This window comes from Oncorhynchus mykiss, chromosome 5 (genome assembly GCF_013265735.2).
Source record: "Oncorhynchus mykiss isolate Arlee chromosome 5, USDA_OmykA_1.1, whole genome shotgun sequence".
In the NCBI taxonomy this organism is placed as follows: Eukaryota; Metazoa; Chordata; class Actinopteri; order Salmoniformes; family Salmonidae; genus Oncorhynchus; species Oncorhynchus mykiss.
In genome coordinates, this window is record NC_048569.1 from 65,649,807 (window position 1) to 65,661,520 (window position 11,714).

The following is an 11,714-nucleotide window of genomic DNA, read 5'->3' on the forward strand; positions in this document are numbered from 1 at the left end:
TGTATTTACCTCAAATGTAGCTATGGATTGAGTGGCTGAGTGCATATTCTTTCACTACTGGCTTGTTTTCCTAACTACTAACCATTCTCCTCCTCCTTATTCTTACATTTGCTTCAGAGGGCGAGACAACATAGTTCAGGTATGACTGAGAAACAGCAGTGTTCTAGGAAGAGACCAAACATTCTCACAGGTTTTCTGACTAGTCAACTGCAGGAATGTATGTTATGAATGTAAAACCCAGTCCACAGGTGTCTGTCCAGCCAGTCAGTTCACATGTCTGACGCCTTCTCTGTCTCATCTCTTTACTCAGAGTTTCACTGGCTTCAACTGTGGAGAGGTAGAGGGCTACAACTGTGCCCAGCTGCGTTGTCAGAACGGCGGGCACTGCCAGGATTCTCAGGGTGGTCAGCTGCACTGCCGTTGCCAGCCAGGCTTTAGTGGGTCGCGCTGCGAGACCGTGCACAGCTGCCAGAACCGACCCTGTTTGAATGGAGGCACCTGTATGAAGGACCCACACAACCCATACCAGTACAGCTGTCGCTGCCCAGCCCACTTCTCAGGCAGGCACTGTGAGAATGCCATCTTCGACCAGACCCCCCGCACCCCCTCCTGCCCTTATGTAGAGTGTGAGCAGCGGTCCGGGGATAAGGTGTGTGACCCGCAGTGCAACAACCATGAGTGCCAGTGGGACGGAGGGGACTGTTCTCTACATTGGCGCCGGCCATGGGTCAACTGCACCGCCTCCGTGCCCTGCTGGGAGCTGTTCCGCAACGGCCGCTGTGACCACGAGTGTGACAACTCTGGCTGCCTCTTCGACAGCTTTGAGTGTCAAGAGAGCACAAAGTCCTACTGCAAGTATGTACAAAAGTTGTTAACAACATAAACACATCAATACACATGTTTATTAGGTACACCCATCTAGTACTGGGTCAAACCCCCCTTTGCCGCCAGAACAGCTTGAATTCTTCAGGGCATGGAAATGTTGCTCAATTGGTATCAAGGGACCTTAACGGGTGTCAGGAAAACATTCCCCAAACCATTACACCACCACCACCAGCCTGTACTTTTGACACCAGGTGGGATGGGGCCATGGACTCATTATGCTTACGCCAAATCCTGACTCATCAGCCATGACGCAACAAGAACCGGGATTCATCGGACCGGGCAGTGTTTTTCCACTCCTCAATTGTCCAGTGTTGTTGATCACCCATTTTGCCCATTCTAACGTTCAATCGAACAGTAACTGAATACCTTGATGCCTGTCTGCTTTATATAACAAGCCACGGCCAAGTGACTCAGTCTGTAGGAGCGAGCCATTATTGTGAACCTAATAAACTGGCCAATGAGTGTACATGTCTTATTAAGATTATTACGAGAAAATGTATACAATAAATTCAGATTCAAATGCTTTTTAACCCATAGGAACTCCTAGAGTCTTCCAAATTCCATAAACCCTCCCTCTCCCCTTTCCTATCTACAGGTATGATGACTACTGTGCGGACCACTATGCCAACAAGATCTGTGACAAGAGCTGTAACACAGAGGCATGTGGCTGGGATGGCCTGGACTGCTCTGAGGACACCCCTGCTAAGGTGGTTGATGGCACTCTGGTGATCGTAGTGTTACTGCAGCCTGAGGAGCTGCTGGGAGACGTGAGAGGCTTCCTGCGCTCCCTGGGAACTCTGCTGCACACCAACCTCCGTGTTAAGATGGACGCCCAGCAGAAACTCATGGTGTATCCTTACTATGGCCTGGAGCATGACAACACCATTGAAGGACAGTCTGCTACAATGAAACGTAGAGGCAAACGGGAGCTGGACAAGGAGGTTATCGGGTAAGGAAATGTCTTTATCCTGACTGTCTCTCTCTCTTTCACTGCTAGATAAGATTAAGTGTGTATAGTCCTCCATGTTGTGAAGTAAGCCTAACCGAAGTTTTGTTTGTTGCAGGTCTAAGGTTTACCTGGAGATCGATAACCGAGAGTGTGCTGAGAGCTCCATGGACTGTTTCTCCAGCACAGAGCTGGCTGCATCCTTCATCGCTGCAGAGTACCTGAAGTCTGCGCTGCCCTACCCTGTGGTCTCTGTCGACAGTAAGTTCCTCTCCTTTTTCCCATTGTGACACCTCTAAACTACCCTAATGGTAATGTTACATCAGCACACACTTCATTATCTTTGATTATAGACCTGATTAAACTCACTTATCATGTTCTTTGGTAAACATGGACACTTTCCTCCATTACTCATGCTCTGAATGCAGAGCCCATTTCAGATAGCGTCACCTAGTTAAGAGTTCCATGTCTCCTCCTCCTCCAGGTGACCATATGGACCCCCAGAAGCCCCCCTTCATGCTGTACCTGGCTGTGGGAGCAGCTGTCATCATCCTGCTCATCCTGGTGCTGGGTGTCCTGGCCGCCAAGAGGAAACGCAAACACGGCATCCTCTGGCTCCCCGATGGCTTCCTGGCCAAGAAAGACGACAAGAGGAGGGAGCCCCTGGGTCAGGACGACTTCGGCATGAAGTGAGTGTAGAAAAGACAAAGGTTGCGTCCGAAATGGCACCCTATTCCCTGTACAGTGCACTCCTTCTGACCAGGGCCTGCGTATGGTCCATATATACAGTGCATTCGAAAAGTATTCAGACCCCTTGACTTTTTCCACATTCTGTTACTTTACATCCTTATTTTAAAATGTATTAAATGTGTTTTTTTTCCTCATCAATCTACACACAATACCCCATAATGACAAAGCAACATTTTGTTTTAGCATATTTGTATATATAAAAACAATAATGAAATTACATTTACATAAGTATTCAGACCCTTCACTTCATTGAAGCACCTTTGGCAGCGATTACAGCCTCAAGTCTTCTTGGGTATGACGTTACAAGCTTGGCATAATTGTATTTGGGGAATTTCTCCCATTCTTCTCTGCAGATCCTCTCAAGCTCTGTCAGGTTGGATGGGGAGCGTCGCTGCACAGCTATTTTCAGGTTTCTCCAGAGATGTTCGATCAGGTTCAAGTCCGGGCTCTGGTTGGACCACTCAAGGACATTCAGAGACTTGTCCTGAAGCCACTCCTGCGTTGTTTTGGTTGTGTGCTTAGGGTTGTAAACATGTTTATTGAACCTTTATTTAACCAAGCAAGTCAGTTAAGAACAAATTCTTATTTACATTGACGGCCTACCAAAAGGCCTTTTGGATGGTGCTCCAGTCTGAGGTCCTGAGCGCTCTGGAGCAGGTTTTCATCAAGGATCTCTCTGTACTTTATGCCGTTCGTCTTTCCCTTGATCCTGACTAGTCTCCCAGTCCCTGCCGCTGAAAAACATCCCCATAGCATGATGCCAGGTTTCAACCAGACGTGACGCTTTAAGTTCAAATAGTTCAATCTTGGTTTCATCAGTCCAGAGAATCTTGTTTCTCATGGTCTGAGAGTCCTTTAGAGGCCTCTTGGCAAACTCCAAGCGGGCTGTCATGTGCCTTTTACTGAGGAGTGGCTTCTGTCTGGCCACTCTACCATAAAGGCCTGATTTGTGGTGTGCTGCAGAGATGGTTGTCCTTCTGGAAGGTTCTCCCATCTCCACAGAGGAACCCTGGAGCTCTGTCAGAGTGACCATCGGGTTCTTGGTCACCTCCCTGACCAAGGCTCTTCTCCCCCAATTGCACAGTTTTACCGGGCGGCCAGCTCTAGGAAGGTTCTTGGTAGTTCCAAACTTCTTCCATTTAAGAATGATGGAGGCCACTGTGTTCTTGGGGACCTTCAATGCTGCAGACACTTTTTGGTACCCTTCCCCAGATCTGTCCCTCGACACAATCCTGTCTCGGAGATCTACAGACAATACCTTCGACCTCATGGCTTGACTTCATGGTTTTTGCTCTGACATGCACTGTCAACTGTGGGACCTTATAGAGACAGGTGTGTCCCTTTCCAATCATGTCTAATCAGTTGAATTTACCACAGGTGGACTCCAATAAAGTTGTAGAAACATCTCAAGGATGATCAATGGAAACAGGATGCACCTGATCTCAATTTCAAGTCTCATAGCAAAGGGTCTGAATACTTATGTAAATAAGGTATTCCTGTTTTGGTTTTGCAACAATTTTTTAAAAAATGTTTTCACTTTGTCATTATGGGGTATTGTGTGTAGATTGATGAGGATAATGTTTTTTTTTTAATCCATTTTAGAATAAGGCTGTAATGTAACAAAATGTGAAAAAAGTCAAGGGGTCTGAATACTTTCCGAATGCACTGTATATACTGAACGAAATATGAACGCAACATACAAAAATGTCAAAGATTTTACTGAGTTACAGTTCATATAAGGAAATCAATTGAAATAAATTCATTAGGCCTTAATCTATTGATTTCACATTACTCTGAATACAGATATTCAGCGGCAGGGTAGCCTAGTGGTTAGAGCATTGGACTAGCAGCTGAAAGGTTGCAAGTCGTTCTGCCCCTGAACATAAGAAGTTGTTCTTAACTGACTTGCCTAGTTAAATAAATAAAAAAAATAAAAATATGCATCTGTTGGTCACAGATACCCTTAAAAGAAGCGGGGGTGTGGATCAGAAAACCAGTAAGTATCTGTGACCACCATTTGCCTCGTGTAGTGCGACACATCTCCTTCACATAGAGTTGATCAGGCTGATGATTGTGGCCCATTGAATGTTGACCTACTCCTTTTCAATGGCTGTGCTAAGTTGCTGGATATTGGCGTGAACTGAAACGCTGTCGTACACATCAATCCAGAGCATCCCAAACATGCACATTGGGTGACATCTCTGGTGAGTACACAGGCCATGGAAGAACTGTGACATTTTCAGCTTACAGGAATTGTGACATAGATCTGTGCGTAATCATGCTGAAGCATGAGGTGATGGCGGTGGATGAATGGCACAACAATGGTCCTCAGGATCTCGTCACGGTTTCTCTGTGCATTCAAATTGCCATCAATAAAATGCAATCATGTTCGATGTCCATAACTTTTATTTCAGCTCAAGAAACATGGGACCAGGAACTTCACATGTTGTGCTTCTTTTGTTTATATTACATTTCGGCACTATACTGGGAATGAAGACAAATAGTGTACCTCTATAGTGTACAGTACCATACTCTAGTATGTTCAAACTGGTACTGAACTGAGAAAAATGTTTGACCAATGTACCATAATGTAGAGCCTCATTCTCCTGATCCATACCATGTCTTCTTCTTCCTCTCCTCCCTGCAGGAACTTCAAGACCCAGGATGGAGGGATGATGGATGGAGGCCAGAGATGGATGGAAGAGGAGGCTCCGCCCAAGAAATCAAGGGTGAGAATGAGAAAGGGGAGAGACATTTTGGGTCAGAAGGCTCACCAGTTGCATACCAGCATGATGTATTTAGTTAGTATCTAAACATCTCCTCTCCCCCAGACTGAGGACAAGCCCCTGCTGCCACTGGGTGTGGATGGAGGAGTGGACCGACGGGAGTGGACTTTACAGCACCACAAGGCTGCTGACATCTCTCTCACTCCACCACAGGCTGATCTGGAAGCAGACTGCCTTGATGTTAATGTCAAAGGACCAGGTAGAGTTTAAGGTTGATTAGGATTGTTGTCAATCAAGTATAAGGATACCTGACGGATTGCCCTTGGTGTAACTGTATAATTCTTTACTCTTAACCAAATAGAAAAATTATCTTCCAGATGGCTTTACCCCCCTGATGCTGGCTTCTCTACGAAACGGAGGGGCATCTGATTGCGGCCTGCAGGCAGAGGAGGAAGAGGAGAGTGGGGGAGATGAGCCGGGACCCAACGTCATCTCAGACCTCATCACCCAGGGTGCAACACTCATAGCCCAGACAGATCGCACCGGGGAGACGGCACTCCACCTGGCTGCTCGCTACGCCCGGGCCGATGCCGCCAAAAGGCTGCTGGATGCCGGGGCAGATGCCAATGCTCACGACAACATGGGTCGCACACCTCTCCACGCTGCTGTGGCAGCCGATGCCCAGGGAGTGTTCCAGGTAAGAGGCTTGAAAGACACTCTTATTAGAGCAGTTAATTAACTAGTGGTGGTACTGTGCTCACATGGGCAAAGGTTGAAAAATCATATTGAGCTTATTGAGTTAACACTCTGTTCCCTTCTCAGATCCTGATCCGTAACCGGGCCACCGAGTTGGATGCCAGGATGAACGATGGAACCACACCTCTGATCCTGGCTGCCAGGCTGGCTGTGGAGGGCATGGTGGAGGAACTGGTCCACTGCCACGCGGACATCAATGCTGTCGACGACCACGGTGAGCCCTGGCATTGTTTTTACATGTAAATTGTATATCAAGGGTCTCCAACAGGTTGATTGTGAGCTACCAGTAGCTCGCAGCCCACCTATGAGTAGCTTGGGAAAGAAATCTGAAAGTACATGGAATTTTTCACGTGCTCCACCGCAAAGTATCATTAACAAATCTCACAAGTATCAGACACCCCAAGGTCCCAGCTACTATCTAATCTATGCAACACTGACATTATCACACCCCTGGTTAGCCACTATTGGCTTAAATAGCCAAATCTAACACAATATCTGCCAATTAATTTCCAGCAATATTTCCCCAGTCTGTCTGTGTGTTATGTGCTTTTGTCTATCACTCCATGTGTAGCCAGTTGATGTGACAACTGTCTTGTAGGTTGACCGAAAAATACTTTCCCCAAATCCTCCTCAATTAAAAGGTAGCTGCAAAGTAGGCTTACCAGGCTTAAGTATATATTTTGTATCTATTGTTATTTGCTAACTTTGCCATGAAATTAGCGTCAGCAGTACAGAACCATCGCTAGCCCGGCACATTCGATGGAACATTCCTCACTCATTAGATGCGCGATTAAAGGGGAAATAAACAAAAAAATGTAAATGTGTTAGTTTTCTTCCAGACCCCAAAAATGTGTCTTCCGGTGTGATTTAAGCATTGACATGGACTCAGAACATCCTATTTCATTGTTTCTCTATGAACAATAGTAATTTTGAGTGAAAAACTAACTAAATCTCAAACCAGGAAAAATAAAACTGAGAACATAATTTGGGAAAATATGATATTGCATTTGGGGGGGGAAAATAACAGATTTTATAGGGCCCACTTAGAGTTGTTTATGAACCATTATTTTACCAGGTATATTGGCAGAAAACAGTGCACTACTTTCTATTGTATACTAAGGACCTGGGGAAGAGTTGTAGGCGAGAAGAGAAGAATGTGCCAAATTGAAAGCTTTAAAAAAATGTTGCTCTCATGCTAGAAAAGGTTGGAAGGTATGGTATGTTTTTACATTATTTTATACAGTTAATCACATTGGGATGAGAGACTTGTCCTAAACTGAGACTAACTGTTCAGTAATACTGTACACAGGAAATATTGTTTCAGCCATTTTCTCACTGAGTGCTGCCATACAGAGCAAGAAATAGGGAAACAAATAGGAATGGAGTCCAATTACCATTATAGTACGATTAGAGCTGGGTCTTTAGTTTGCGTTGCGGTTTTGTCATTTGCATTTCCTTCATGCTATTGCTCGAGAACCATAACAGAGCAATTTGCATATTCGTCTCAATGACCAGTATTCTCTCTCTCTCTCTCTTTCTCTCTCAGGTAAGTCTGCTCTGCACTGGGCAGCTGCTGTGAACAATGTGGAGGCCACCCTAGTGCTGCTGAAGAATGGAGCCAACAGAGACATGCAGGACAACAAGGTTTGTATTTCACATCCCCGTCTTGTTTTACACAAGTTTTCCTACCTCAAACGTAGCTTTTATGTCAAGCTTTGTCCCATATTCTATCACTTTAGTATCATTTTTTATTAGCTCTGTACATTTACATGTCTTCATGGGTTGTTTTGCCTGTTATGTTCCTCCAGGAGGAGACCCCATTGTTCCTGGCAGCCAGGGAGGGTAGTTTTGAGGCGGCCCAGGTTCTGCTGGACCACTACTCTAATAGGGACATCACAGACCACCTGGACCGGCTGCCCCGTGACACCGCGCAGGAGCGCATGCACCATGACATTGTTCGTCTGCTCGATCAGTACAACCTGGTCCACAGCCCTCACAACGGCCCCAACCACATGGGCGGGGGAGTGGGACACTCCCTGGTCTGTGGGGGCAACGGAGCGGGCTACATGGGCATGCGGCCCGGGCCCCAGGGCAAGAAGAGCAGGCGGGGCGGGGTGAAGGTTGGAGGTCCTGGCGGAGGTACAGCCAAAGAGCTGAAAGACATGAAGGCTAAGCGGAGGAAGAAGCCAACAGGAGGAGAAGGGCCTGCAGTGGGAGCTGTTGGAGGAGCCAGTGGCAACGGCACTAAAGCTGCAGGAGGGCTGTCAGAGAGCTCAGTCACCATGTCTCCTGTGGACTCCCTGGAGTCTCCACACTCATACACAGGAGATGCTGCCGTGGCATCCAACACAGCCAACTCTCCTCCTCTCCTGAGCAGCCCCTCCTCTAGGCCCCTGCTGCCTCCCGTCAGCCACATGCTGGGCCAACAGCAGAGCTGGCTGGGTTTGAAGCATGGATACGGCGGCCACATGTTCAGCCTCCTTCCCCAGCAGATGGGTAACGGCCATTCTGGTATTTCCCAGCACCACGGCCAAGGCCTGCTCACCCCCATGAATGTCACCATGAGCCGAGAGCAGCTGCCTCCCATCGTTACCTTCCAGATGATGGCACCGGGGGGCGGGCAGTCCCTGCTGAAGCAGCCCCAGCCTGGGCAGGTGCAGTCACAGGGGCAAAACCAGGGCCAGCCCCGCTCTCAGCAGGGCCCTACTCACCTGCACTGCACCCAGGGCATGATGTACCAGATGCCCGGCGTGGGCCTCCAGCACAGCCTGTCCCACAGCCTTCCCCACTCTCATGGCCTGGCCCACAGCCACGGCATGGTGCATGACGGCCAGTCCCGCCAGCAGCTCCCTCCATATCAGGCTATCCAGAGCCCCGTGGATAAGTACCCCACCCCTCCCTCTCAGCACAGCTACGCCACCGCTGGCTCGGAGGGCACCACCCCGGGGCACCCGGCTCACCCGCCCAGTGAGCACCCGTACCTCACCCCCTCCCCCGAGTCCCCTGACCCCTGGTCCTCTTCCTCCCCCCACTCCAACTCAGACTGGTCTGACGTCACCACCAGCCCCACCCCCCTGGGGAACCCTCATGCACTGCCGCCTCCCCGCCACACACATATTCCGGAGCAGCCACAGTCCCAGCAGACGCAACAGAACCCCCAGCAGCCTCAGCATGGCAACATGCAGGTGTTTGTATAGATGAGGACTCTCTTAAAGCGCTCAACTCTTAAAAATGTTGTTGATCTTTGTAGTTAAACTACAACACTTAAACTCTTATCCGTCACTTCTTTCATAATTTGTTTTTGTCTTATCGTCTCTCTGGTTACAGTAATCACTTTTACACTTCATTGTTACATGCTTTTCTTACGTTTTGCACTTAAAGATAGAGTGTATAGTCTGGTTTGAGCATTGCTAACTATAACCAAAAACTGTTTGAGTACCTTGGACAGTTTGAAAGTGACTGATCATCAGAAATCAAACAAGGAACCAGAGCCAAACATTGATCATGTAATTTAAGGAAAATGGACTGTTCAAGAAGGCACCAAGACAGAATCAACATTGGATATTCTTCATTTGGCTTAATCGACTTCTTTTTGTCATCCCTTTTGGGCCGTTTATTTTGGCTGAGCCTTATTTTTGACATTTTTGAAGGACATATTTGCTCATTTAACATTTTATCGTTTTCATTCACTTTGTTTTATGTAGACCTGCCAATGACATACTAATGTTTCGTTGAAAATTAACTCTACTTTTTATATGATGAGTCCGTTCACTTATGTTAAGTTGTGTTCTTTAAGCAAAAACGTAGGCTTTGTATTCTGGAATGTTTCTTAGTAGGATGTGGTGAGGCTATTTTGAGGGGCTGTCATCGTGTGGTTAGCAAGATACACACAACCTAAAAACATATAGATACATTTCTTCAATGTTTGGTTCTAAGCTAAACTGTGGTGTAAATAGTTGTCATATAAGTCACTGTATTCTTTTTCATTCTCGCTTCTGTTACAGTGTAGCCTCTGTACTCCCTCACACCCTGGGAGGGATGTTAGTAAGTTGTGGCTGTGGTGTTTCTGTGTCAGGAGAATCTGTGTTACTGAAGAGTTTAACATTTATGGTACGTTTATGGATACAAAAAGAATATATGGTGACTGATGAAATACCAGATGAAAGAGAAGGGCATAATTGGATGTTGCACTATGTCTCTCTCTATAGATGGTCTTTCACCATAGGGGTTTCACTATGGTGTGTGCAATACGATGAATAGGCTTTACATCACCAAGCCAACCCCCTTAGTAAGTCCCCACTGTTAAAGAACTTTGACTATGATACCTGTTACTTTTACAGCTGTTTTTACTATTCTATTTTACATGAATATTGTTGTATATTATCACTTCTCTCAACAGTTTGACTGGTTCTGAAGTTGTACTTTTTTTGTTTGATATGGCAGTTGCTTTTTCCCCAAAATCATTTAATCGCCTTTTTGCTCAATTACAATCAGTGTATTGGTGCACCTTCTTTAATTGTTTTGTGATTCATAAGCCAAGTCTGAATATGTTTAGGATCTTTGTTTTGTGATTCATAAGCCAAGTCTGAATATGTTTAGGATCTTTGTTTTGTGATTCATAAGCCAAGTCTGAATATGTTTAGGATCTTTGTTTTGTGATTCATAAGCCAAGTCTGAATATGTTTAGGATCTTTGTTTTGTGATTCATAAGCCAAGTCTGAATATGTTTAAGATCTTTGTTTTGTGATTCATAAGCCAAGTCTGAATATGTTTAAGATCTTTGTTTTGTAATGAATAGTTTTGTTTTCGTAATGTTTCTCATATGAGCACAGCCTTATGTGACCACTCTGTGACTACAGACAATCATTGATTGTTTCTATATTGCACCGTTAAATGGTACATCAATGTCTCCAAGACCAAATTTACTTGTTAGCCAAAAACGAATTGCAAATCATTGTATATCCACAACATTGTTCACAGTTTAAAGTGTTGATTGGAAATGTTGCATTTGGACGTATTGTCTAATCAAAGTAGATTATTGTCACAATGTATTCTAGATTCATGTATTTTGACAGAGCAAGATCCAAATACACACACTCACACCTGACAAGGTGATTTGCAGTCAACCATTATAAGTCTGTTGTAAGGTATATTGTTTTGCCTCCATAAGCAAACCACAAACCAAAGTCATTTCCCATTCCCCATCTCTGGCACTTAATATCCTCCACTACAAATGACTTCCAATGTGCTATCTCTGAGTCCAGGCCTTTTGGCTCATTGGACCATCAATCCACATGATCAAATCAGCAGAGCTCATGGAGCATGGTATTTACACTTAAATGCCTCATTATTCAAGGCTATTTTTTACATGCTGTATATAAACTATTTTTGTATGTTTATTGTTCTTTATTTTTCTGTTAACCATATACATGTTATATGAATGAAGTAGTTTCCCCTCATGTTTGTATAATGTAGAAGGTGCCTGTTTTATAAAGAACAAAACCTATCTAATTGAAATAAACCAAACAAATGATCAAGTGCATATTATATACATAAATAAAGTCAGACTTTTCAGATCCATCTGCCTATTGTGCATGTGTCATTCTTTCATGGTTATTCACAGGAATTGTTTTAAGAAATGAAAATAAATA

General features: G+C 45.3%; 1 protein-coding gene across 1 annotated transcript in view; it reads left to right on the top strand.

The window, feature by feature from the left end:
• notch2 (notch receptor 2) overlaps positions 1 to 11,643 on the top strand; it is a 57,331-nt gene extending 45,688 nt beyond the window's left edge. Inside the window, exons 25-34 of the mRNA XM_036978102.1 lie at positions 311 to 855; positions 1,481 to 1,834; positions 1,950 to 2,092; positions 2,316 to 2,520; positions 5,229 to 5,310; positions 5,413 to 5,566; positions 5,685 to 6,004; positions 6,130 to 6,277; positions 7,610 to 7,707; positions 7,872 to 11,643. Of these exons, the coding sequence (XP_036833997.1) occupies positions 311 to 855; positions 1,481 to 1,834; positions 1,950 to 2,092; positions 2,316 to 2,520; positions 5,229 to 5,310; positions 5,413 to 5,566; positions 5,685 to 6,004; positions 6,130 to 6,277; positions 7,610 to 7,707; positions 7,872 to 9,260 (3,438 nt within the window). The 3' untranslated portion in view covers positions 9,261 to 11,643. The remainder of the gene's footprint in view (positions 1 to 310; positions 856 to 1,480; positions 1,835 to 1,949; positions 2,093 to 2,315; positions 2,521 to 5,228; positions 5,311 to 5,412; positions 5,567 to 5,684; positions 6,005 to 6,129; positions 6,278 to 7,609; positions 7,708 to 7,871) is intronic.
• Positions 11,644 to 11,714: the final 71 nt, after the last annotated feature.